We start from the raw sequence: 27,190 nt of genomic DNA, 5'->3' as shown, positions 1-27,190 counted from the left end.
CACAGCTAAGCCAGACACAATGGGACCATGTGCCAGCCTTAAACCAAGCAAGCATGGCATGCAGGATATGTGCACTGGCTATAAATTCAGAGTCAGGAATGATGTTTCAGCTTCTGCAAGGACAGAAGCACAGTGTTACTGTCTGTAAATAAACTGTACATTTTCCAATTTAGCTACTGTTAAAACTAATTTTTTCTTATTTAGGTAAGAAATGTGTTGAAATTAGGGTCCCTCCAGGCTAGCACATTTGCCCTGGATTTACTGGTGATGCTGGATGCATTAGGTAACATTTAGCTAACTGATAGGACTTCCTGACTTGCTCAATCATGTCTTACTGAACCATAAGGAATTAAACTGACTTCTGCTGTAAAACACGTACCAAGAGCACTGTCATCATGAGCAGTCCTGCCTTCTAGAATCTGACGGTGATTATCACAGCAGCCACTCTGCCCTCTCCTTCATTACACAAACCAAGGCAAGAGCAAGAACCTCACTTCTTGTGCCCTCTTCCTCCACACCCCCATTCTGGTCCCTTAAAATTCTTGCTGTGATCACCATCCCTGCAGTATTTGATCAGCCACTCTTTAGAATCAACAGGATTCAGATGCACTTGGCCCTGATCCAGTTTGCTAGTGCTCTCAGCTGCCTTTCATTTGCAGTTTCAAAAGTGACTTAAGAGACCCATGGCATCAGAAGCAGCTTTATTCTATGAAAGATCAGCCTTCTTCAGATCTTTCTGTCCTTTGGCTTGCATTTTCTGTGTTCAGCTACAGCCTACACTTTTAAAATGTTACATCTTCCAGTTTCAGATTTGTCTAACTTGAGTGAAGCTGAAATGTAGACAATTATATGAATACAGCCCTCAAATTCTGTATCAGTCACACAGCCAGCAACTGCTTTGTGTGACCACCTATAGATTATGAGCAATTCCAGCAGTGATTCACACCCTGTCTGCTGAGGGTACCTTACTAAATCTCATGAGAGTGTAAGTTTTCTATGAAAAGCCTACATTGTACGTCACTGCATGCTGTGGTTTGTGAAATCCAGTGATTCCATTGTTCACTCTGCAGAGAAGCAAACCAGGAGCACATCCCACGTGGTTTTCACAGAACTCCTCACACAACTCTGCAGTTCAAGAACTAACCCTGTCCCCACCCCTGAGCACATGCATAACCCCCCCACATACACACATGTTCCCTTCTGCCAAGAATTTAAATCAAAATCAAACAATTACAGCTGAGCTGGTTTGTAGGAGCCTTCTCAGAAACTGTCTGTTTTGGTTGCCTGCCAAGTTCCATTTTGTGTACTTGCTCCTAATTAAATTGTGTTTTAGTGCATTCTAAAGATGATGCAAAACTCCCCTCTTTAGCCTCCTGGTTTGACTGGAGACATCCAAATCAACAAACAAAATTTCATCTGGTTTTTTCAACATATCTAATTAAATATTTGTCTCCACAATGCAGAGACCACTACTTCCATGTATATGTTTCAAGAGCATTTTAATAAGGTAAGAAATATATTTCTGAATGATTTTCTGGCATTAGAATCCACAACTGGTGCCAAGTAGAGCCAAAAAAAAAAAAAAAAAAAAGCCCCCACACAAGGGAATCCTCTACAAATTTGGCAAGATTTGGATAAAACTAACTCAGGCATATTCTGATTTTGGGGGGTAAACCTCCTATGTCAGGAAATGAAATTATCAGATACATGTGGTTAGGAAAGAATGTTTTGTCCACTGAAGGCTTTTTGTTGGTTTTTTTCTTGCCTGTAACCAACTAGTTCAGCTGTTTGGGAGTTTCTGTAGATATTCCTGCAGAGGATCACAGAGTTATGTTGTGCCAACACTGCTCAGCTATGGAGCTACAGCCTGAGCCCCACCCCAGTACAGGCCTGTGTGCAGTCCCCAAGGAGCTGGGGTCCTCTCCCATCTGCACTAGGCCACCTGAAGAATCTGGCATGTGGCTCAGAGGGACAGGAAATCTGTCTCCTTGGGATGAAAATATGTCAGTACAGACTAAGTGGTGAGGAAGGCAATAATTCTGTGCCCAAAGAAGCCTGGATCCTTATACAAGCAAATAATGAAAAAATAATGTAACTCAGGTATTTCTAGAAATTTCCCCCTATTTCAAGATGAATGCACCCAAACTATCACCATGAGTAGCTGATACTGTTTAAAAGGCAAAGTTTGACTTTTGTAAGATTCCGAGCAATTGCATGCACATTTATGAGCATAAAGTGATGGCACCACAATCCATTAAAAGTTTCCTAACCCAAGGTCTGGTCTTAGATTTGAGGCTTGCCCTTATTTCTCTGCTTCCCCTTTCATATGTTTAAAAATTAAAATAAGTGAAATATAAGCAACATATTCTCAGTATCTGGAAGTGTCTATCAGTTCAGTTGGTTTTGTTCTGGTTTACCTTCTCCTACTTTAATGTAGATGTTTCTTGATATTTTCAGTTCAGTGAAAGACGTTACTGCTCCATATTCCTTCTGGGCCCATTGTAGCAGATGTTCATTTTTCTCAGGAAAAAACTTTTCTTCTGTTTCTGCTGACAAAGAGAAGTTTCCCTTCTCAAACTGAACAACGGAACCTACAGACACCTGATGGGAATAAAAACACATTTTAATGTGGTACATTTATCCATGCAGACACGTAGCATGTTTAAGTGATGTGACCTCTCATACCCAAATGCAGTGACTGAAGGTGATTATGGCCTATTTCCACTTTGCATTTTCACCACCTAGAAGCACCTATGCCATGGGCTGATTTCATGGAGCATCTCTACAATGCCCCTAACATATCAAATTCTGTGTAAATCCCAAGTGTACAGTCTCAGAGGATGGCACTGACACAGCACATGCCAGCACATGCCGGATTGTGCACTTTTATATCAGAGACATGTGGGACATTTTCATAGAGCTTTGGCCTAACTAGAAAAATCTCCCATGCATGAAATTCACAGGATTTAAAGACTTAATCAGAGATGATTTTGCAGGAATATTGAATTGATTTTGGCATTCCACCCTCAGAGACAGTTATCCAGTAAGAGTAGTAGCTGGTTTTCATTTACACATTGTTTCCATTTGTTTTTATGGTCAGCATCAGGGTAAAGCAGCATCAGTGTGTTGTTTTAAACATTTCAAGACAGCATGAGAAAAAATATTATTCCTTCTAAATAACAATCAAAGAAATTGATTACTTTACAATAATACATTTTTGCTGTATTTTTCATTTGAGATAGTTAAATGTATGCTAACACAACAGCTGTCTTCCTCAGAATACACTTGGTTTTTCATTTATTACTAATTAAAACTTGAAAACCTTTTTTATCATCCTGCAGCATGACAAATGTCTTCCTGAGGGACAGATCCTATCGAAGTGGCCACGTGCTTCAAGGGAGGAACCGACAGACAGAAAGCAGAGCAACTAAAAGTCTGGCACAAGCATCCTCACTAAGTGATCATACAGTAAACATCTTGAAACAAACATGAAGCTTATCATATTTACTTTTTTCAATCACATACTAAAGTCTATTTGAAATCCTGGTTCCACTACCCAGGTTTTAGAAAGGACTGCAGAGTTCTGCTGTGCTTGCCAATGTTGGGATTTTTACTACACAGACCTAAGGCAAGGTTAAGTGAGCCAAGCATGTTATTTGTTCTGGAAAGAATTCAACAGACCCTTCCAAAAAAGGCAACCATCACTGTTTCAACACCTGCCTTGAACATTAACTACTTACTCTTCAGAACAAATCAAAAGCAAATCTAACATGCTTAGGATAATGCAAAGCATTAAAGCCTAATAATGTTTTAAATATTTGGGAACCAACCAATTTTTATCTGAGCACTAATTACGCACTGATTGAGTGATTAAGAGACGGCTGCCACAGACACTCTTATCTCCTCCCTTCAACTTCTTTAGTGGTTACTTTCTGAGGTTGCGGAGTGGAAAAAGTGCCCCAGCTCTATTTCTTCCAGTTCTTGTGAGGACATGAAAAGGAACTGCACTGGAAACATCCTCTGCTGCTGAGTAAACCTACATGTCCTGTCACTTTTCTGAGACTAAATGAAGAAGCTGGACATGGAAAATCTGTTTGCAAGACCATAAGATACTGGCCATAGCCACAAACCACAGCAAGCACCACAGTTCAGAGGGCTGTTCCTCAGAGGAAATGAGGATCAAGCATAGGATATTGAAAATATGCTACCAAAACCTGAGTATTCCATCAAAGAACAAAACATATTTAGGAACATATTTTGGTTGCATACACTACTACCCTGCTGACCATTGGGGAAAACAGGGCTTGAAATTTTCTCTGCACCATACCAGATCAAGGAAACATACACCCCCTCATGCTGGGGCAACAAAACAAAACCAACCTTCATACATCCCTTAAGAAAAGTTCCCAGTCTGAATAAAACTGCCCTTGCAAGGCTGCCATGGCAGTTCAGGACATCAGTTACCTGGCAGAAGTGCCAAATGTCATCAGTTACTATTCCCCAGAGGGAACAACTCTCAGAACCAAACTTGACTCATCTCAAATACATGCAGTGGTGAGTGCGACTACTGCGCACACAAAATTGCATATTCTGTTTCTTATTTTACCTATTTCCTTCTCTCCCTTTAAACATTTATTGCCTTATTTCTTTCTTTGAATCTGATCCAAGGGGATATTTACTTTGCCTTATAACATTTTAAGTATTTAACACAGTTATAATTCAGAACTCCCAAGTAGGAAGCAAGTTCATAATTCAGCCTTGAAAGAGAGGTGGGCACCTCTGGGCCATGACTCAGGATATAAAGGTAAGTGTGCACAGGCAGCCAGCATGAACCAATCCCTCCTCTCACAACAGCTACACCACCACCCATCCAGGGCCTGCCAGCACAGCGACCACCTGATCACCCCTAAAGCCATGATGGAGGTAAATGTACCAGGAGGAAAAGAAGCAGTATCCTTCATATTTGTATCTGAGCTGTACAGCATCAGACCTGTGTAGAACATGTAGGAGAGGAGTGTATCTGCTCAGAATAAAATGAGAATATTTGAACCAACTACTGGAGCAGCCTACATGGAGATCAGAGTCAGCTGGTGTTTATTGATACTGTACTTTGACGTTATTTCATCCTCTTATAGAGGAAAAATAAAGCCACAGATGGAGAAATATCAGGTATTCCAAAACTCAAAAATGCGTATTTTGTTGTTCATAAACCCATATACAACATACTTGAATCATTAAAAGAACAATTCTCTTCAAGTGAATAAGAAACATGCTGCTTTTGAAATTACATGCCACACTTGTGAATCACCTATCAAATCTGCATAGTCCTTACAGTCACAGAGGTGTGATGGTTTCAGGCAATGACAAAATGTTTCATTTTAGTGTTCTCAAGACCACATGCAATCATCATAAAATTCCACTTGAAGTTCTCACATTTTTGAAAACATACACATGAGGAGCATTATCTTAAATACATTTTAGATTTTAACTCAACTTCCTGGGAGATACTCAGTTTTGCAGCTACCAAAGATCCTTATATAATTAATGCTGTTCAATGTTTTCTCAGGATGAAAGCAGAACCTTACAAGATCAGAGAGCAGACTCCTGCACATCTTTGTATCTTTATATATGTAGGGAAAAGATCCTGGGATTTTCTATCAAAGCTGAATCTGTGTCAAATCAAGTGGAAATTTCAAAATCCCTCAGGAACAGTTACTAGAATGATAAAGAAACAAACAAGAAAATCTGTGGAAAGGGGAAATCTGGTACCAAGGTTTAAGGCTCAGCAGGAGTTTATTAATTGCACACAGGTAACTGCCCACTTAATTTAACAACATCTTAATAGACTCAACATAACACTTGTTTGATATGAGCAAAATAAGGCAGCAGAAGCTTTTCCAGGCATTCTGTTTCAATTTAGAGGCAATTCAGTGGAAGAAGTGAGAGGAGAATTAAAACCTATCTATGCAACTGCAGCTATAGATTCCACTGGAATCAGTGACTCAGTAACAACCTGTTGTGATTTATTATCTCCACATCACTAACACCAGGAGTCTGCCAAAATCCACTGCCTGCTTCTGTAAACTTCCACTGGCTAAACCCCCTGTTTACTGAAGCAAGCAAAGAAAGGAAGGAGCCATGACCATACAGAAGAAAAAAGATTATCACAGGTGCCTGTTCCAGGTCCTTCAGCCTCCTGCAAGATTGGTTTGGGAATACACCTCAACTACTAAATGCCCAAACAGTCTTTGTTTCCTCACTCTTGAAGGCTGGATTAACTTAAAAGTCCACATCTTCCTGACTAGCAGCTGTCTTGGTCTGAAAGTGATGGCGCTGGGCTCCTAGAGGGACCAGGAGGAGGAGGAATGCTTAGGAGCAGTCAGAGGCAGAATTGAGAAAGATCAGCAGGAGATACAAGAGGCAGCATCATCAGATCTGGCCTATCCACACTCCTAACACGAGTTCTGGTTGGAGCAATGACCTACAGAGACAGCCCACTCCCACAGCTGAAACAAACACCACACAATAAAGGTTGAGTTCTGAAAGATGTCTTAAATCACATGGGATCTAGTATGAACTCTGTGACACTCTCAGCAAACCAAGCTCCCCAAAAAAACACCAGCCTTTGAAGTCTCGAGAAAGAAGAATCTAAGGCACAAGGACCTGCCTGGTTTCCTGTGAAATTTACTGGCAACTTGGTTTTCTTGAAATATTTCTGCCCAAGCTGAAGTGATTGCAGTGAAAGCAGAAGGCAGCTATAGATCATAAAATTTGCCTATTTTGGGACATCACACATACAGAATGTTTTTACTATACTCTGCATATTCATTTCATGTACTGCATCTTGCTTCCTAAGCCAGAAATAGCAACTCTCTTCTGCAATGTCTTCCTGAAGCAAGCTTTGAAAAAAAAAAAATACCCTCAACCCCCTGGATATTTAAAGATGCCTTACCAGGCTTACTGTACTCTTAAACTCCTTTTACATGCATCATTTTCAAGCATCTATTTGCTACTCTGTCATTTTCTGCCATTCCTACTGCTGACCAAATCCTTCTGCTCTTTTCACAAGAATCATCATCACAGGCAGCCTGAAGTCCCCCTAATATTTCTGAGAATAACCCATTTATATAGACTTTAGGCAAGCAGTATTTTGCCAGGTTTGAATCATGCCAGGAGACACAGTCTACAGGGAAATTTACCATTGTGAAAAGCATACGAAGAGTTACTGTTTACTAAGCACTGCTTTTAATTTGACACAAAATGTTAATGTTCACATTTTTTCAAAAAGCAAGGAAACAGTGTGGGGATGAGAAGGGAGAATATGAACTTTTCCAAGTGGAAAAGGGCAACTACAGGATAATTTCCAGCTCCTGAGTAGAAGAATGATGAAGACTTATAAAAAAAAAAGCAAACTCAGGATTCTACAGTAATGTAAAGCTCCTTTTAAATTCCTCTTCACACTGTTACACAACACTGAAAATCTATGCTTTTACTTTGAATAGTGAAAGGTCACTATTTATACCAAATTTATCACTAGTCATGTATTTCCTATCCTTCCTCACTCTTCTCCTAGCAAAGCACTCTGCTCACATCTGGGTCTGTTTAACCAGTGATTGGAAATTTAGCCTCCTGATTTCCCGTTAAATACTAGGCACAGGAAAACAAATAGCACTTGTTTTTCAGTGAGTTTTGTCAGTCATCCAAACCTAGTGCAAACCATAGAACAGCCTGTGGTTTGGTGGCAGTGACCCAAAATATGTGAACCATATTTTCATGAAGTGAGAGGAATAAACCAGCAATTGGCTAAAGTAATAAGAACATGGATTTTTCTTCTTAGAAATACAGAAATTACTAATAATTAAACTCTTCCTTCTATCACTTCATCTTCTTTAAAGCTTTTATCTTTTCAAATCTCAAACCAAGAGCAAGTGATCTGTTTTTGTATTTATCATTACTGCCCTGGCTTCCTCCATGTCACTACCTTAACACACACTCACTCCTAGCTCTTGCAAGTAAGGTTATTTGTTTGCATAAGTGCTTTCTTATCCATAACTTTTACTCATTCAATTGTCTGAATAACTAACTCAGAGAAAAAGCTGAAGCATCACTTCTTAAATCACATATTATATAAAATCACATATGTAGATATTTAAGGGGGGTTTGGATCTTTTCTAACAGGAAATCACAAAGGATTGGGATCTTTTTTCATTGATTTAATTCTCACTACTTTCACTTGCTGAGTAAAGACATTCCTAGGCTATAAAAGCAATTGAAAAAGCTACCAAATATAAAGAAAAAAAATTACTTTCTGAGTAGCACCTATAAAACCTTCTTTCTGTGCAGTTTCATAAACTTCTGGTTTTCTGCCAAGACATGTTCGCAATAAACTAGCTTTAGGGAAGGAGAGAAATGACGACTTGATGGGAAGGAAGGAAACTAATTTGCTGTATGAAAACCTAAAAGTGGGCTGGTGGAAGGGTCTGGTAATGTTTTTCTGCAATACTGACTTGCAGCAAGATCACAGGTAAAAGCAGTTTCTACAGTAGTTGTCTAGCTTACATAAAACTGCAATGTCATAATCTAACCAGTCTAATCACCTGTGAACATGTCCTTCAACTTCCTCTCCACCTCCCCTTTATAATGCAATTTTGGCATTTATTCCCTGCAGAGGGAAAAAAAAAAATGCAGCACAGATGAGAAGCATTCCCCTTGCTGAACTGAACAGAGCTTCCAACCCATGCAATACTCTTGAGAGGGATGAGCCCAAAAACACTTGAACAGAAAGGGCCCAATTCCCAAATTGTTGTATTTCTGTGACATGTACAAATATAAAACCAGACCAATATGACTACATGCACCAGGAACTGAAGTGATGATTTACAGTTACTTAGGCCAGGCAGTCCATGCACTAACCCATTTCAGGTATTTTTGGACTGAAATGCCATGATACTAAGGTACATTTATTTTTAACACAATGAAAATAAACTCCAGGCTTATTTTACTAGAATTACAATAATTTCACAGCATCACCTACTTCACCCATCAATATACAGCAACTCATGCAGAGTCTGAAAATAACCTGTCCATGCTAAATGTATTGTTAACACCACACTAGGTAGACACCATATATTCTTTTCTCTTTCTTGTGCACACACAGAAAATTTTTGTCAGGTTTATATCAAGATGCCTAAATTTTCTCTTAAGACTACTCACTAGTGTTCTTTCTGACTTATAGATGGGGAAGCACCCTGAGAAGCAAAATGACAACATAGGAAACAGAATAGTTTCCTATAGCCCTTAGCAGCCATGCCCTGTCATGATGGCTTCCCTCAAAGTACTGTCACCCTGAGAGAATCACTGCGCTTCCACTCAGTGCCACTTTGGAAAAAACTCTTGATTAAAGAAATTCTGATGCTAACCCAATACAAACTTTGGTTTATCTGGGCATGCTACCTAATTTTAATGACAATTTATTCCACTGTGAGTTTAGCCACCAGTAGGCAGTTTGTGAAAATGAAAACATGAGTTGTTTCCATGAAGATAAAGCACATAAATTACTGCATGAAACTGCATTACATGATAAAAATAAATGCAAAACCACACATATACACCAAATCTACATGTCCATCCTGAAAAAATGTTTACCAAGAAGGTAATTTGTGCTTCCCCCATACTATAACCATGCACCCAAAGCCTGGATTTTCTCCCACATTCATTTTAAGCTTCTTAACTGATGGAGGACCAGGCTGAAGGCAAAAAATCTATGCTCAAACTATGTGATAAGAAGTTAAACTCCAGCCCTACTCAGTAGTACTGTATTTTCCCAGTCTTTTGGATATGTGCTGATACAAGCTTTAAATCTTTTCATCCTTCCCTGGGACAGTTTAGCTTTAATGGAAACTCAAACAATAAATTCACAGAATGAAGGAAACAGACCATTTTGCTGATGAGGCCAGTGAGAACACACAGCCCTGACTCTACCCTCTTCTCAAATACAATCACCATTCAAGCTCATTGTGCCTTGGTTTCTCCACCTGTACAGTGCTAACAGCACTTGTGATCCAGTTCATCATCTGCTCATATCCTGGAGTCACCTTTGTTAGAAATAACCTTGAAACTTATAATACAATTAATTTTTGATTTTTATTTAGTTACTTACTTGCTCAAAGCACACGTCCCTGTAACAGTTTGAGAACTTCGTTATGATACTTTATAAGGAAAAAAAGAGCTAATATTAAAAAGAAATAAAGAGTTAGGACTTGACTAATGGTTCCATGATCATTTCACTACAAACTTGGATCTGGTTCTAGCAGTGTGGTCTTTATCAGCAGCAAGTCCCAGAAGTTGTCATTTAAATTTCTTTACACTACCTACCACTCTAACCAGGATTTAATCAATGAAAGTCATTGCAATTCATACTTTACATACAGTATATTAATAAAATGGTGAATGAATGTATTGTTTGGAAAGTCTGAAGGAAAAGCTGGAAAGTCAACTAGTATCTTGCCTGAGGCTTCCATAGAGACAGACACAATAGTTATGACACTCCTGTGGTATGCTTGCCATGGAGTTCATGGGCACTAGAAAAGTTTCTTCTAATTCTAAATCTTTTATGATTCAACACACTCAATCTTCTGTTCTGGCTATACATCTAAGGAGACTGAACAAGTCAGAGCCACAGAGCTAAGTATTTTTAAACAAGGGCTAAGGAAGCATGCTCTGCACTCTGCAGCCCTTGGAGCTGCTATTTACAGTCCTAGGGTCAGTTGTCTGGAACTCACTGAAGGCTCTGGCACAGAGGCAGGGAACCTCTCAGCAACTAGGGCAGAAGCAGGATGTCCCTCTGCCCCACAGCTTACCTAAAACAAGAACCCCTGATTCTGGAAAAGGACAACCTTTCCTAGCACAGAAACTCAGGGGATGCAAATTAGCACAGCTCAACACAGCCAAACAGCTCTCTGCAGAACTAGAGCCCCTTGATCTCTGTTTGGCATACTGCACTTGCCTACAGGTGCTGCCAGTACTTCCTCCACATTTTTCATGTTTTCTGTGCCACCAGATTCTGTGCTGTTTTTTCAGAAAACTTTTGGGAAAACAATGTATTTGTCCTTGTGAGCAGAGTGGAACTGAGGAAAAGCAACAGATGGTGACCACATTTAAAGTTGTTCAGCCCATAACCTCATGGCTTATCACCCTGAGATGCCCTGAGAAACTGGGCCATGAAAAGTGGGAAGGCTGATGAATCCAGGGTAAGAGGCTGAAGTTAGCTTATGTTTACAGCAAAAACATCACCTTAGGGAAAGAACAAAGTGAACTTTAGGAGTGAGATGGATGACAGACACTAAACTGGGAGAGGTAAAGGTGGATCAGTATGCTGGCATTATGCAGTCTTGTTCTTTGAGCTCTTTGTAGAAAAGAAAAATAGAAACCTTAACATGGTGGAAGGAAAATTAAAGAAATTGTTACAGCACTTAAGGAGATCCAAAATTGTTATGAAGAGCTAGCTATTCAGATGGATTAGGGATGGGTTAACATTGAGAGCCAGTTCAGTCCCTTGCAACAAAAAGGCAAGGTCCCATGGGCAGCAGCATTATCCCAGCATCACAGGCTGGCAGGATGGCACCCGGCACCACAGCATCCAGCCCTTACCATGACCAGCAGAGATGAAGAGCTGGAGTTGTGAGAGGAGGTATTTGATTTGAGTCCCCCCAACACTGCAGCAAACCTGCAGTGCCTACCAGGTATTCCTGCCCCACCTGAGAAACAGTACACCCCTCCCTGCAGCATCAGTGGCCAAGTTCACCATGGCAGTTCTTGAGGTCAGGCAACTTCTTGCTTGGCAAGATCCATGAGTGCTGCTGCTCACCTCTTCAAGCCTGAGCTTATAACCAGAAGCACCTGAAACAGTTTTCTGCAGCAAACACTTATCTAATGGTACAGTTTTGGCAGTCAGAGCCTCAGGCACATCCCTATTCCTCCTATGCCTTAATGCAGGCTGCTGAAACCCCACTGAGACAAACCAAGCAAGCTCAGCACAATCAGCTGAGCAGAAATGCTTGAGTGTCAGCAGGCCATCTCTCCATTCCCTGAGCAAGATAAGGGGAGAGGGAAAATCCTGGGTGCAGAGGAAGAACACAAACTAGCTGAACAAAAACTAGCTGATAGGAAATAGGAGTGATGATGTGTTGTAGGAGAAGATCAAAACTAAACTGGAAGTAAGTCCAAGGCTTTATTATCTGATGAACGATCCTGCTTCTTTTGTCCACAAGAGGAATGAGGACTCGTTACACTGCTGTTGCACATGTTGTTCCTCAGTCATTTCCTCAGCAGACCAGAACTGTACTGGTTGCATTAATGACACACAACAGGAAGATAACAGTCACGAGTCTCCAAAACACCAATGAAAAACCTAAGACTGTAAATACCTTAGAATAAAAACAAAGCCATATTCTTTGCACTAATCAGTAATACACTGGAAACAGGACTGAGTCCTTTGAAGTTCAAAATATCAAGGCTACTCCTACTCTTATATGACAGCTTGATGACAGGAAAAAGAAAAACAATTCCAGAAAGCTTGTAGTGTCCAGCAAGTGACAGAACTCTTGGTGCCCTCCACCATGTCACCACCACACCAGGTCAACTGAGAGAGCAGTGTCCCTTCTCAGAGTTCTAATGCTGCACCACAGTGCATCCTCCTGTCCTGCTGATGCACAGTGACACAGCTGAGTTCCCCCTGGGTGCTACAGAAACAATCTTGCCTACCACTGTCAGCTGTGCTGGAGGAGCAAAATTAAGCCCTATAAGGACACTGCTAAAAATAATCAAGTTTAGTTCTGCAATTAGAGTTGAATATAGTGAAAGCTGCAACTTTCATAAAGACAACTCATGATTAGACATGATGTCATGCATTAAAAATTTAATCCAAACAACTTGTCTGTTTCACTACAAATAGCAAACTTGAATGTCCTGGCAAACTGTAAGGACATGATTTACAAATACTAGGTAATATTTGGATCTTGCATTATAAGCAGTGCTCCAGTCTTTCTGAGAAATAAAAATTACTTCATTCTGGGCTTAGCTTGGTCATTTCAATAGACCAAAACTTCATCAGAGACATAAACCATAGCTGGACATATTAAGATCAATAGATACAAATTTTTGTTTTGGTCACAGACCACACAATTAGCATCCACTCTTAATATTTCCAATAGCTCTGAGGCTTTTTGCTTTATGGTACTGTTAGACTTCCAATCTGCTATAACCTCACAGCTTTTTGAACTCTAATGGCTGTTAGTATTAATAGTTGTATGACGTGCAGATTCTGAAAAGCAGTTTTGCTTTCCTTTCCTTAAATTCACATAAAAAGTAATTGGCTACTTTTTCCAAACTGCTTTGCCCTACCATCTAACTGTTCCCCAGAGCCCTACAATGAAACTTGACCCTCTTTTAACTTTTTTTTTTAAATTTAAGTTTGAAAATTTTCCAAATGAATACCATTAACTCCATGCTTATGTGACAAGCAGCTATGACAGAGAGCAGGCCAGAGGACTGTGTACACTTACAAAGAAAACTCTTCGGATTCCAGGTGCCAATCTTTCTGTTTTTAGTTTCCAGACCAAAGGCAAAGGAGAGTTGAGAAGAAACACCAGAGGCTTCTGATGAATATGCACTGATGAAATTGGATTCAAATGTAATGTGACCTACAGAAAAACACAGAAATATGTGAATACTTCCTGGAATTTGAAACAATGAATCAAAGGTAATTTATATATATACATATTATGACTCTTAGCATTCAGACCTCTTGACTCAAGATTAAAGACTAATCTACTTTCACAAAAGTCAGTCAACAGAGCACAGAGAAAATAAAATATGAAATAGTTAACATTTGTGCTCTATGCTTGCAGAGCACTGCTAAAAAGAAAACCTTGGCAAATGCTGATGAAAAATATCTTATGCAAAAGGTCAAACCACTAAGCTGAGAGTTGGAGAACAAGGAGATAAAAAGAATTGCAAAGCAAACTCTGATCGCTGGTTTCTAGATGGTAGTCTACAAGGCTGGCTTAGAGTATAAAACCTCATCTGCTGATTCTGTTAAGGGCATAAATCTAGCCTGCAAAACAAATAAAACTAAACAAACAAAATCCAGGAGGAACAAATCCAGAAACACAAGCTAGCACTACATTACTTTATGGAAGGAATTCCAAAAGAAATTTTAACGTACACTAGGGAAAGAAAATGCCTGTGCTCAGAGGTTAAAAAGATACACAGGGTAAATGATCTGAGGAAAGTGGACATCATGGAAGTGAGGCAACCTGTTAGAAGTGGCTTTGAAACAACCAGTTTGCAGTTGCTGGAAGTCCTTCCTGCCCAGCTTCTCGTATCCCAGTACTGCCCTTCTAGAAAGGGCTCAGTGTTGGACAAAACCATAACCAAACACAAGACAGCACAGCCTGGCCTTTTTTGGCATATACAGACTTGCAATTGATATTACAGTGGATTTTGTGGCACCTAATAAGCTGTGTAAGCAGTCAGGATTTAGCTTGATACTTCATCCCACATTACAGAAGAAACCTCTAGTGTGCAATGGAGAGATGATCTATCCCAGACTGAGCAGGGAAGCTGATGTCCCACCACACTGGTGACAGGCAAGTTCCCTGACAATCACAGCTCTTTCTATAAAAAGTAAAAAGGAAGCAAACATGAACACAACCACCAGTCTGAATGGCAGCAAACAGAAATGAGGACAAAGATAATTCACAATTAATTCTGTATCCTGCTAGAGAAATTAAAAGGATATTTGAGATAGAGAAGAGGGACTATGTATAGTTCATTGCATGATTCTTATATAGTGGCAAACAACCATTAGTTTACCAGTAAAGTAAACGGAGATTCATCCAGTAAACTAGCTAAAAGAAAGCTAGAGACCAAATTGAAAACTAGGTACCGATTACTGTTGAAAATATTTTCCAAAATAGACAGTAGGGTGGTTTTAGTTTGGTGAGTTTGGGTTTTTTGCTTTGTTTGGGTGTTTTTCTTTGATTGGTTGGTTTTTTGCATTTTTTTCTTTTTCTTTTCTTTTTTTTTTTTTTTTATTTCACCTTGAAAAGTTCACCATTCACTATAAAGTCAAAGCCAGGCCCTGGTGTCAGGTCTGAGACATCCAGAGGACAGCAGAAAGACCTTTCATCACTACTTTAGAACTTGCAAGAAAGCTAGCAAACAGCTGGCTGTGCTCTCACACTAACTGGTTGCACCAAATTCTGAAATGCCACTGACCAAAGGTGTCTCCAGTCCCCACAGCGACAGACATCACACCCCACACACACATCTCTGGGAGCACCCAGGACATCCCTGTCCTCCTCTTTGTTAAGCTTGATTAAAGTTGTTGGAAAACTGAGTAGATCGATATTTGTACTAAAGCCAAGGTGCCCTAAAGAAGGAGCTCCTCTCGTGGCAGCAGCTGGGCAGTGACGGCCCTGCCTGCAGGAAGGTCAGGCAGTGCCATCTCCTGCTCCCGCAGCCACCTCTGGCACCACCTGGCCTCTCCAGCACAGAACACATCTCATAAAGAAAACACCAAGTACAACAGACTACCAAGAACCACATTTCCCTCTATTTTCTGCCTCTAAAGTATTTTATTCTTTCTCATTTCAGCAAAGTGCAGGGTGGTAGTGCTCTCAATTCTAATGGGAGGACAGAGACCTGAAATGCCAAACCACATTCTTAGCTACAGAAACTGCTTTGGTCTATCAGCTATAGAGCCAAAGTAGCTCTGTTACCTGAAAATAAGAGAGAAATAATTCATTTTACAAGACTCCTGCTTTGTTGTTCTGTCTAGAAATGGAGAGATGAAAGTAAAAAGGAAAAAGTGTTTAGAACTACTATTAAATTAATGACAATTAAACAGCTTTCATTAATTCTTGTGGCTTTTCAACTATAATCACTGCTAATTAATAATAAGCTGTTAAAACTATTAAATGTAATTACCTTGTTCTAGGCTTATGTTTTCTCACAAAACAATAAAAACACTGTAATCTCAGTTTAGTAAAATAGTCCAGTTATATCTTTTGAAGTTCTGATCTCAGAAATATGAGCTCAAATTTCATGATGATTTTTTTTAGCTTCAAATGGCATAAAGTGCATCCAACGTATTTCCATGCTAAATAATAACTGATTTCCTTTGATGCTAGATATTGATGAAATTCCTTATAATATAGTTAACGTGCCTAAATAACCAAGAATAAAAACTAGTAACAATGCTCTTGCACTGGCCAACAGGAGGACTCAGCTTAGGCTTGCATCCTGGCTGTGTTTTTGTCAGAATGGCAAGTCAATGTAAAAGATATGGCTCTTATTAGAAGCTTCAAAAAATTTTTGCTATTTAAAACCTCCATTATTTATTAAAAGCAGGAATGATACAATACATGCAACACACTGAAAACTTCATCTCAGAAATAGCTAGGCCAAGTCCTTTGGGTAATAAGGACATGGAGAAGTACCTCTGTTTCAACTGATCTCAGACAAATTTGTTCAAAACCAACATCTATCAAACAAGATGGATGTTTTAGAATTCATGAAGATTTCTTCCTGTTGTTTTAGTCACATGAGAGCACACAGAGCAATCATACTGCCTTAGTGAGAAAATCAGAGACTCTTCGCAACTGGGTCTGCTATCAGACTTTGTAGTTGCTATTCCCTCAGCTTGTAAAATTAAAGATGTATATAATGCATCTTTTTCAACCAAGTTTTTCAAATTTTTCAAGCAAACTGCTGGGGAGTTACCAGCACCCAAGATCTTTACACCAAAACCCTGCTGCCAAGCATTGGGTTTTTTACACTGCATAACTACAGTCAGTGGGTATCACAGGGAAATTTCAGTCCAAGTACAGCAGGCATGGTCAGAACAGCTCACCAGAGAGGTGGTCATGTGAGGGAGGGTGGTTTGAACTGCAGAGTCCAGGTGAAAGCCTGGACTTTTAATATGCATCAGAGGCCTCTTCCCACTCCTGCTTCAGAGATTGAAAGGCTTAACAGGACTCTAAGGTGTTAAAAGTTATGACATCAACACAAGCACAAGTTCTTTAGCTGTGCCTTGCTGAGCTTTCTGCTGTCACAGCTGTGCTCCCACTGACTTGTCCCTTTGCTAATTTCTGGCATGGCTGCCTCCATCCACAGCACTGCACAGAAAGATCCACATCCCTACTCTCCCTACAGCAATCTCAACAAAACACCATTTCTGCTGCAGTGTCCCCACTGTGGCTCTAGTGATACCATGTATTAGCAGAGTCCCAAGTGATCCCCCTCCCCTGGACACCTTTCAGTCTCATCGTAGCTCAAGAGCTATTCAAGACACATCCTTTCTCATGGCTACAGTTCACAGTACATTTAGAACACAATACAAATTGATAGAAAGATACTCAATTGCTTTAAACCACCAGAAAAAAAAAGTTTCTAATTAATAGCACAAGAGATAACTACAAATTTTCCCTTTTTTTTTGTATTTTCACTGGCAAAATTCATATTACTCAATATTTATGGAAGTCTTGCCCAGAAACTCCATCAGAAACTAATCCTATGTGTGTTCAGTGCTGCAAAAAGTGTTTTGAAGACACAGTGCGAAACTCTGAACTCTGTGAACTCTGTAGTAAAGTTCCTAACTTTTTTCTAAAACTCCCACATAAGCTTAAAAAAAAATAAATCAGAGATCCAAAAAGGGACATCTTCCACCCATTCCTAGATTTTCAAAGAAGCTTATAAGGTACACACATTTGGTATTTCTCAACAACATACTACTTGATTCAAAGTCTTCTGCGGCTCAGGCAGGTCTGTGACCATTTTGGTCAAACAACACCAAAAGAAAATTAAACCAGAATCATTAAATGGACTTGGGCATTTTAGCTCTCCTAGTCCATTTAAAAAGCTGCTATTACTTTGTCCATATTACTTTAAAAACATATTAAGAGACAGTACATTACCCAAGCAGACAGCACCACAACAGTGCAGGAAAATAAGTCAATGTGGTCCAACACATTCCTCACTCCCAGTGAAGGGCTCATCTGATCACAAAGCTGCTGCACAGCCAACATTTTCATTGTGCAATCGATAGCTAGGCCAGACCTTCTGGGCATGTGTGTCAGCAATGGCTCTCTCAGCAAGGCTCAACTTCAGCAGCTGTTTGTCAGAGGAAGCTCCTCTTCAGACTGGTGTCTGGCCCCCTTTGGCACACACTCCTCCAAACAATACATGACTAACTTGTGAGGAATACAAGGATTTGGTCATAGCTGAAAATGACAGACTTCAGCTATTCTGAAAATCTCAGAACAAAACCTGCACATTCCTCTTTAAAGCATCCAGGTCCAAGGGGGCTGTGAAGCCCCGAGCTTGTGTCCTGTTTGCTGGAATGCATTTGCCCTCCATGGGCACAGCGCCCACCGAAGCTCTGCTGGCACTGCTGAGCCAGACCCTGCTGGTCACTGCTGGCTGCCCACTCTGCACAGCTCCTCCAGGGCTCCAGCAGCAGCAAGGTTAAGGCGGCTGCAGAGGCTCCTGTCCCCAGAGATCAGTTTCATGGAAGGCTGAGGATCACCACAGAAACCAACTACAAAAACAGTCCACGGGCTCCTGCCCCGCTGCTCTGCTAAAGCAATTTGTACTACGTGAAAGGCAAGGACACAAATGCTGAAAACTGATCAAAGTAAATGCTGCTGTTAAAGTACCATTTTGTTTTGCTGACTTCAAGGCATCAAATCACAGGCTCTGTGTTTTGCTCTAAAAAGATGAAAGCTAAGTGCCAAGGATTTGTAAGGTTGAATTAACTATTCCGGCATGAAGACCTTCAGATAAATCCATAGCACATTTTCCAAAACAACCATTACAAATCTGTGCTAAAAAGCCAGGACAAAATATGCGGTGTTGTATTGAATTACACTGTCTAGGCTTGGACAGCTGTTCTCTAAAAAAGAAGAAAAAAAGAATTTTAACTCTCAGATCACATAAGTACATTTTCTGACTTATAAGTGATGCAGTAAAGACAGATTTATGACATCTTAACTCATTACTCTGCTGCAAAGATTAAATTAACTCATTCAAAGCAGGCAAAATTTAGAGCTGAAATATCAAAATTTACACCTATCTCTGTCCTAAGTGCTTTCACTCCTTTTGTTAATACAATATTTATAGAACATAGTTTATTCTGATATTACAAGTCAAAGAAATTAATATGAAGAAACTTATTTTTACAGTTCACTTGTGTCTATCAGTATAGGAGATTTGGAATTTCTACTGAAATTCACTAGAAAAAAATATAATGTTAGTAAATCGGCCATAATAGAATTCAGTTAAGGATTAATCCATTAATCCAACTCAACTGGTGAGATCTGGTACTGCACCACTTTTCAGAAGTGTTTATGAAGTACTTTAGGAAGGATCCTTTTCTTCTCCAAATAAAAGCCTAGAAAAAGCACACTCTTTAGACAGGGATTGTGATTCAAAATGAAATACTGTTTTATCCTCCCCCTCATATTTTTGCTATGCTGACTGAATATTGTGTTACAGATTTGATACCAAGCCAGCTATAGTAGATCACAATACCCAGCTTTTGAGAGCCAACAGTTTCTGAGAGAGAGTTTGCTGATTTTTCCAAGGAACTTAAAATATGTTCACATGGTGTTACTGCTTGAATGTAACTTTGCTCTCAGGGTTACATATTTGCATTCTTAAATCAAATGATTGTATAAGCAGGTTCCTAAAAGCACACAAGATCCTACTGCTTCCCTTCTGGGAAGGTTCTCTAACACAGACTCTTTGTTCAGACAGGGCAAGCACCAATTGTTGAAAACTCACCTCAGCAATCCGAAGATCTGCAAAACAGTATCAAAGAAACCACTAACTGCAGGGAAACTGCAATGGCACTAAAAGCAAGCATTCATACCCACAGAGAGTTACTTTTTCTCCCACAGAACCCAACCATGTGCCACCTTCCCAGTCCGTGCCAGGGACACACCACGCCACCTTCTCTGTGCCAGAGCAGCACAGAGATGGATGCTGCTGGGGCAGGGACCTGTCCCTGTGGGAGAGAGCAGGGAGGGAGCTGCGATGCACGAGGCACAAGGGAAGGAAAGACCTGTTCTTACTTCCAGGATGAGGCACAACTCAATCCTTAGGGAATGGATCTGAGTCCCAGGTAGCATCTACCCAGGTACATGGGGACTGAAGTTCATTTCCAAGGCTCATGTAACACTCTATTTTAAAATCAACCCTTTGCTTATTTACTCTAAGTACACAATTGCAAATAGATTGGCATTGCCTGGACCTTCTCGCCCACACAGAACTAGAGAACCAGATTGACTAAACAGCAGTTATAGCTCAGTTTTAAAAATCATGGGAAAGATTCACCTCTGGCATAATTCCACTGAAGCTACTGGCACTAAACCAGAGACAGATGAGGTCCCATACATTACTTCATGGAAGAGAGAATACTATTGCACAATCTCTTGACTGTTACAATCTACCACCCAGACTGGAAAACTAGGCTCCATAAAAAAGAAGATAAGAAAACAGAAAAGTTGATAAGGACTGCCCAACTATGACCCTTGGCCCACTGCACTCTCTTCATTAAGTAGGTGTTTGAAAACTCCTTTTCCCTTCACCCTCGTTTGTCCTACAATAGGGGATAAAGGTCAGGGTGTGCTGTGCTAGACACAAAGAGCTTAAAAGTCAAGTCCTGCAGCACATGAACATGCCAACATCCACTAACAAATTATTTTGAATTATGCATGTTGTTCCCATTAATAACAATTCAGAGGAAAATCAGAGAATTACAGAACAAGCTGAGTTGGAAGGGACCCTCAGTGATTACTGAGTCCAACTCCTGGCCCTGCACAGCACCATCCCCAAGAGTCACACCCTGTGCCTGAGAATGTTGTCCAAACACTTCTTGAACTCTGTCAGACTTAAGGCTGAGACCACTTCCCTGGGGGTTCCAGCGCCCAGCCACTCTCTGAGTGAAGAACGTTTTTCTAACATCCAACCTCAGCCTCCAGTGACACAATTTCAGGCCATTATCTTGGGTCCTGTCACTGGTCACCACAGATAAGAGACCAGTGCCTGGCCATCTCTTCCCCTCATGAGGAAGTTGTAGAATGTCATATGGTCTCCCCTCAGTCTCCTCTTCCCTAGGCTGAATAGACCAACTGACCTCAGCCATTAAAGGACAGCCCCAAAACATGTGTTCAAGACATGAACTAAACAAAGTCCTTTCACCTTCAGTAGGGATGAAGCATCACCCTTGAGTATGGCACCTATTCCCTGTAGAGCAGCACATTGTTTTTAATGAAGACCTAAGGCTTCAGAACCAGCTAGAAAACTGATCTGCCCATACACTGACTTCATACTTGTATCTAACAGTTGGGTGAGAGAGAACCCTTTAGAACAAAGGCCTAAGGGCTTGCAGCACAGTCAAAAATTATCTGTAGTTCTGCCTCCAGCGTAAGCTCTGGTATGTTTCTTGCCCCAGTATTAAATGACCAAGCTGAGGGTCTGTGTAATAGGATGGAATTGCAGCACATGTAGATCTCCTCCTGTGGCTTGTGATTCAGCTGCTCCCCACAACAGACTAAAAAAATCAAATTACAAATAAAATTTAGTACTATAACATTATCAAAGACATCATGTGCCAGATGAGTATGCTGTATGACATTAAACATACTGCTCTGTTCCTGGCAGCAGAGTTGTCTGTGTCTGGTTCACAACTGGTAGTTTCCTGCACCAGTGATACTTGCCCCTCAAAAGTGGAAGAGCAGGCAACTATGCTGGTAAGGTTCTACTGGCAATGCAGTGCCTGTTCAGAAAGCACCACAGCTCACATAGCTTTAAAAAATTCTGACACAAGGAGACATTACAAAACAGTTCTTCTAGCTTCATGAAAACATTGGGCTATTTCTGCCCAGAGCTTACTCACATCATTTATTTTCTGACAAAAACATAGCAAATTAATTTCTGATGTTCCTAAGTTGTTATTCTAAGCTGAAGCAGCCAAATGCTAATAATTTATGCAAATACCCAGGTAATAAAAGCTATTCCTGACACAAATAACCTGGCAAATATGCAGGACAGTTATTGAAGTCCTATTTGCAATAGAAAGGGGTATGACTTTCACAGTGCAAGAATAATAACAGTAAAAAAACTTGAAGGTTTAAGGTGGATATAAGGACAGAACACAAAGGGCAATAAATGTATTATCATAAGTTATACTGAGACAGCTCTGTAACTATCATCTTGAAAGTACAACCAAAGTGTATACTGATAAATTTTATGTAGATATCATACATATACTGCCTATGTTAGCTTTGTTACCTGAATTATACAAATTCCAGCTTCCCCTGTGCATACACATATCAATTCAATTTTCACTGAATGTGTTAAGCATTACATGCTTTGAGAACCAGAATTCTCTTTCTTCCTGAAAAAGAAGATTTTTCAAAAACTTCTGTCTGCAGCAAAGAAAGCAGTCTCTGCATACACAGTTCTGCTCAGCTTTGCCAACCAAATGTAACTCCCACACAACAATCCCCACTGTGGTCACCTGCAGAGCAAGGGCTGCCCACAGTGACCAGCCCCATGTTTTGGTCAATAGAAAACTGATGCCCATCAGTGCAAAGCTGGGACCCTTTTGCCCATTCTGTCTGTGACCTGATCGAGATGCTCAGGCTCCCAAAGATTAAGTGAAACCATTTGTGCCATGTGCCCTTCTGCAGATCAGCCAGGCTTCCCAAAACACAGTGCTTTGCTCAGCTTTGCATAAATCAGTAGATGTCAATACCATTCACATGGCATATAATGAATCCTGAGGGGACAGTCTTCTTTTGTGGGAAAATTCCTTGTTGGCTTTAGATCTGTTAAAGTGCAGAGGGTTTGTCCCTATACACCACAGTACAACATCTCCCCTACTGTTGCTAGTGGCCTATTCTAAAATGGTACCATCACACTGAGTTTTACTTCAATAATTAAGGTAGAAAACTCATGCAGAAATGAAACAAATGTCCAGGTAATTTTCTAGTCCACATTTATTTGTACATATATTGCAGATCTAAGTTTTCCTTCAGTGCATCGCCTGAGCTGCAAATTTTAATTTGCTTTACCTTCTCCCACCCCTGCCCTAAACTATTACTAAATAGCTGTGTAACAGGTGTCCAGTGCCCTGAAGAGAAAAAATGGATGTGGAGGCAGTTAACTACGTCAGAGGATATATGAGTACCTACTAAAAAGCAGCTCCTGTCCCAAAGGAAAAGCTTCTTAAACCGGGAGATAAAAGACATGACAAGTATCTGCCAGGACTGTTTTCCTTAAATGCATTTGGAGCCTTCTAAACTAATCTACACAGGCTATTTCAGGTAAACACAAGTTTCCACTGCCTGTATTTTCAACAAGTTAGATAGATGCTAGCCACCCAGCAGAAACTACAGAGCTGCACTAACGTATCACTAAAGCAGTTTAGTGTTTGCTACTGTATAAGTACACTGCTTATGTTTCACAGGGAAAATAAGAGACTCTTCTAGAGAAACACAAACTTGAGTGTTATCAAAGTGTTATCAAAAGCAAGATCCACATAAAAACACCCAACCAATTAAAACACTTATTGTTCTTCCATCTTGCCACAGCATGGTTTTACTTTTTCAGCTGATTCAGGAGCATGGCTGTCAGGCATGGCAAGCTCCACACAATTTATGTTGGAAATTTTCCTCTGCACTGGGAGGCTGAAGAAGAACGACTTCATTAATTCCAGCTTTTGGTTCAAACAGACACTCTAGAGAACAACATAAATATGACCCCTCCTGACAAATGTTGCTCCAATATCTCACACATACATGCATGAGCCCAAAGCTAGACTAGAACCTGAGCATGGAGTTTGGGATATAGATGGACTGCTGGAAATGTCATCATTTCCTTAATTATCTTTTCTCGGACAAAGTAATTACAGACAAAGCAGTAATTTATAAAGAAGACATGTCAGAGGCTTTGAGGAAACTGGAGACCATGAACACAAATCACAGTCTATGATCAAAAATCAACACACATCTGCCTGAAAGAACCGCGTGAGCCCACGTGCACAGTGTGCTTACACATCCAAGCCTCAGAGAGACAGGAAGAGCCCATCCAGTAACCAGCAGCAGCTTTCTTGCTCTCTACAGCCCTGCAAGAGCACAGCAGTACCTGCTGCATCTTGCCTCAGGGGAAAACAAGGGTCCAGTTTACAGCTTCCAACACGACATTTTAAGCAGCAGTCAGCAAAACCCAAAACTGTGAGCAGCCAGAAAACTCACACTGACGTTTTTCCTTCTGAAGATGCTAGCGTTCTGTGGTAGGCCCTGGCAGGGCTTCAGCCACCGCTCCACACAGCTCCCTCAACTGAGAACAGGGCTCACTTTCTGCACACAGCAAATAGCCCCATTTCTAAAAACAGAAAATAGCGAGGCTTTGCACAGTGCTTTCCAAGTCATGAGATGTCACTGCTGCCTCTTTAAGGCAGACACGCGTCCAGCCACGCTCCTGCAGGACATAAAGCTCTGTACAAACAGACTCCTCTGGCCAACACAGGACTTCCTCTGGCAGTTCTGGTGGGCAGAACATGAAAGGACTGCCAAATCCAGTGACCAGCAAATCCTGAGCTGGCTAAAAACAACATGCAAAGACTGCAGTCCAGACAAACAAGATGAAAAAGCCACATTAAAAAAGGTGGAATTTTATGCAAGCACAGATGCCTCCAAGTGCTAACAGAGAGGAGAAAGAGCATTGTAAAGGCTTTCAAACAACAAGCAAACTCCACTTTCTTAAAAATATGGTAATGCCATGTTCATCCTGAAGGCAATTAAGACATTAGTGTCATTTTAATGTATCAGCTGCATGGCAGATGCAGCTTTCAGCAGACATGGAGTTACCGGAGACACTGAATGGTTACGATTTCTGTGGCACATACTTCCACTACTTTTAAGGCTTTATAAGGTCTACAATGTACTTTTTCTTCTGATTTAGTCCAGTACTCCAGCTGGGCTCTTGGGCATGGCTGTGCATAAAGGGAGTACAACAGCAGCCTGTGAAACCATTCTGTTGAGCCAGTAGAGCTACCACAAACTTTGGAAATTACCCAGGATCAAAGATGCATGTGATGAGGAACTCCTGCTTTCCAAGGAACAAATACAGGGTGTTCCTGGAGTACATTTGCCACAGCATCACTCACAGCTTGACTCTGAAACCTCACTGGCACAGAGCACTGGTGGAAGCAGTAATTCATCTGGACTTCCCATTCTCAACCTTCTTAAGTGGCACCCTTCCCTCACAAAACACCATGCAAAATAATTACAATGAAAAGCAGTAGTCAACCTCAAATTTGACAGAGAGTCTTGCAGGTGGCCAAACTCCTTCTCCATTGTTATTCTGTATACCCAGGATGACTGATTATGTTGCGTCTGCACAACTTCATGAGCCACACGTCATCAAGGAACAAGAAGTAATGGGTGAAGTGATCAAATTAACTTTGATGGGCTCAGTATAACAGGAGAGCTGGCCAGCTGAAGAGGCTGAAGGTTCAAAACCCCTGAACATGCATTGAAACACGCAGGTCTGCGGCTAGAGCTAGAGACCCACAACTGCTGCCAAGCTAAGGTGGTCAGAAAGTCAAGAGGCAAGAAAAGAAAAACACTGTTGCTAAGTTCAGAATTTATCTGTACCTTGGCAGAGGCACAGTGCTTTGTTTTATCTCTCAAAGCTTCTTTTTCTAAAGCAGCAACTACTTTTCTTCAAAGCAAAGGCCTTTGACCCACCAGAAATACTAAATATACCCACGTGCAGCACTGTGTATCTATTCAAACAAATGAATAGGTAACAAAATCCTCACTAACTCCAGCTGTCAAGTAACAAACCTTGAATTCCCTTCCTGCCTGCGGTCAGCACATGACCTCCAGGCTCCCTCTGACCATGACTCTGGTGCTGCAGGTCAGCATGTTTTAAATATGCCCAGAAAGTGGCCCCTTTATCTGAGCTGAATCTCAAGGCTGTTCCTGGATCTCTGGATGCCTGAGCATGAAACAAAACATTTTTCCCTTACATAGCCTTGGGTATAGCTGTTGTAGTATTAAACTTCTGAAAACAGTTAAAACAAACACATTGAGAAATACAATAAATATGCAGCATAATAGGCAACATGAACTGGGTTTTCATCACCTTCACCTAGATCTTCAAAATTGTAAAAACCAAAAACACTGTGACACAGAAAAATTATCCTGAATTCAGGATCAGCCTATTACAACTAGCCTATTCCAGGAGCTAACAGCCATTTTAATATCATGTTTACTCTCAAAGGAAATTTTAAAGTTGTTTTTATTCACTTTTTGCCGAGGAGCACTGATTAAACATTGGGAAAAAGGTCCGTCAAATTATTACAGCCTCAGTAGCATTATTCGAAATTATAAATATAAAGACAAGTCCTTAGTTTTCCTGCCTTCATTTCATAGAACACATGTTAAACATCTGTATCAGGCATAACATCTCAAAGTTTTTGAGGATGAGGGTGTCAATGAAAACAATAGTGAATCCATTGCCAGGAACTCTGATTCCATGTATTCATATGTATTCAATCCTAAGTATTCACATGAGATTAACTTTATATGCCCCTCCTCTCTCCTGTTAACTATTTCAATTGTAACTGTGTGCCCGAAGAAGCTCAGGGAAATTCAACCAACAGGCATAAGAAAAGAATCCTCCATTTATTTAGGACTTGATAATATACTTGAAGAGTGACTTTGATTTAAGAACAATCTTATGCTCTTCTATACAGATTTTTCTGGTGCAAATTTCTAGAGTTTCCAAGTTACTCTGCAAACAATAATTCTTCCTCAGAACAAACAGCTCCATGAGGAAGCAACTATCTCTTTTCCAAAAACTGAGAAACTGAAGCAGTGAAGATACCCAAAGCCGAAGAGAAAGTTATTGTAAGAGTTCAGTAGTTCCTGGCATTCAGCTGAGACTCAGATCAGTACAGAAATGCACACACGCACTCACTTCCCCAGGAATATTTGATCAAATAAAACAAACAAAAAAGGCTTGCATTTTTCTTGCCAAGTTCAATATAAACACTTGAGGCTATTACATGCACCCGTATTCTATTTCCTATGATAAAGCATGGCCAAATATG

The 27,190-nt window shown here is 40.5% G+C and overlaps 1 protein-coding gene across 1 annotated transcript in view; it reads right to left on the bottom strand.

Moving 5' to 3' along the window:
- Nucleotides 1-27,190, bottom strand: part of TGFBR3 (transforming growth factor beta receptor 3) — a 106,877-nt gene that overhangs the window by 32,419 nt on the left and 47,268 nt on the right. The window contains exons 4-5 of the mRNA XM_054285662.1: nucleotides 13,563-13,700; nucleotides 2,418-2,601 (exon numbers count right to left, since the gene is read on the bottom strand). Of these exons, the coding sequence (XP_054141637.1) occupies nucleotides 2,418-2,601; nucleotides 13,563-13,700 (322 nt within the window). The remainder of the gene's footprint in view (nucleotides 1-2,417; nucleotides 2,602-13,562; nucleotides 13,701-27,190) is intronic.

Source organism: Melozone crissalis, unplaced genomic scaffold (genome assembly GCF_028551555.1).
Source record: "Melozone crissalis strain CALT ecotype California unplaced genomic scaffold, PUWL_Pcris_2 ptg000045l_1, whole genome shotgun sequence".
In the NCBI taxonomy this organism is placed as follows: domain Eukaryota; kingdom Metazoa; phylum Chordata; class Aves; order Passeriformes; family Passerellidae; genus Melozone; species Melozone crissalis.
Note: the sequence above shows the minus strand (reverse complement) of the source record. Positions and strands in the feature narration are given on the sequence as shown.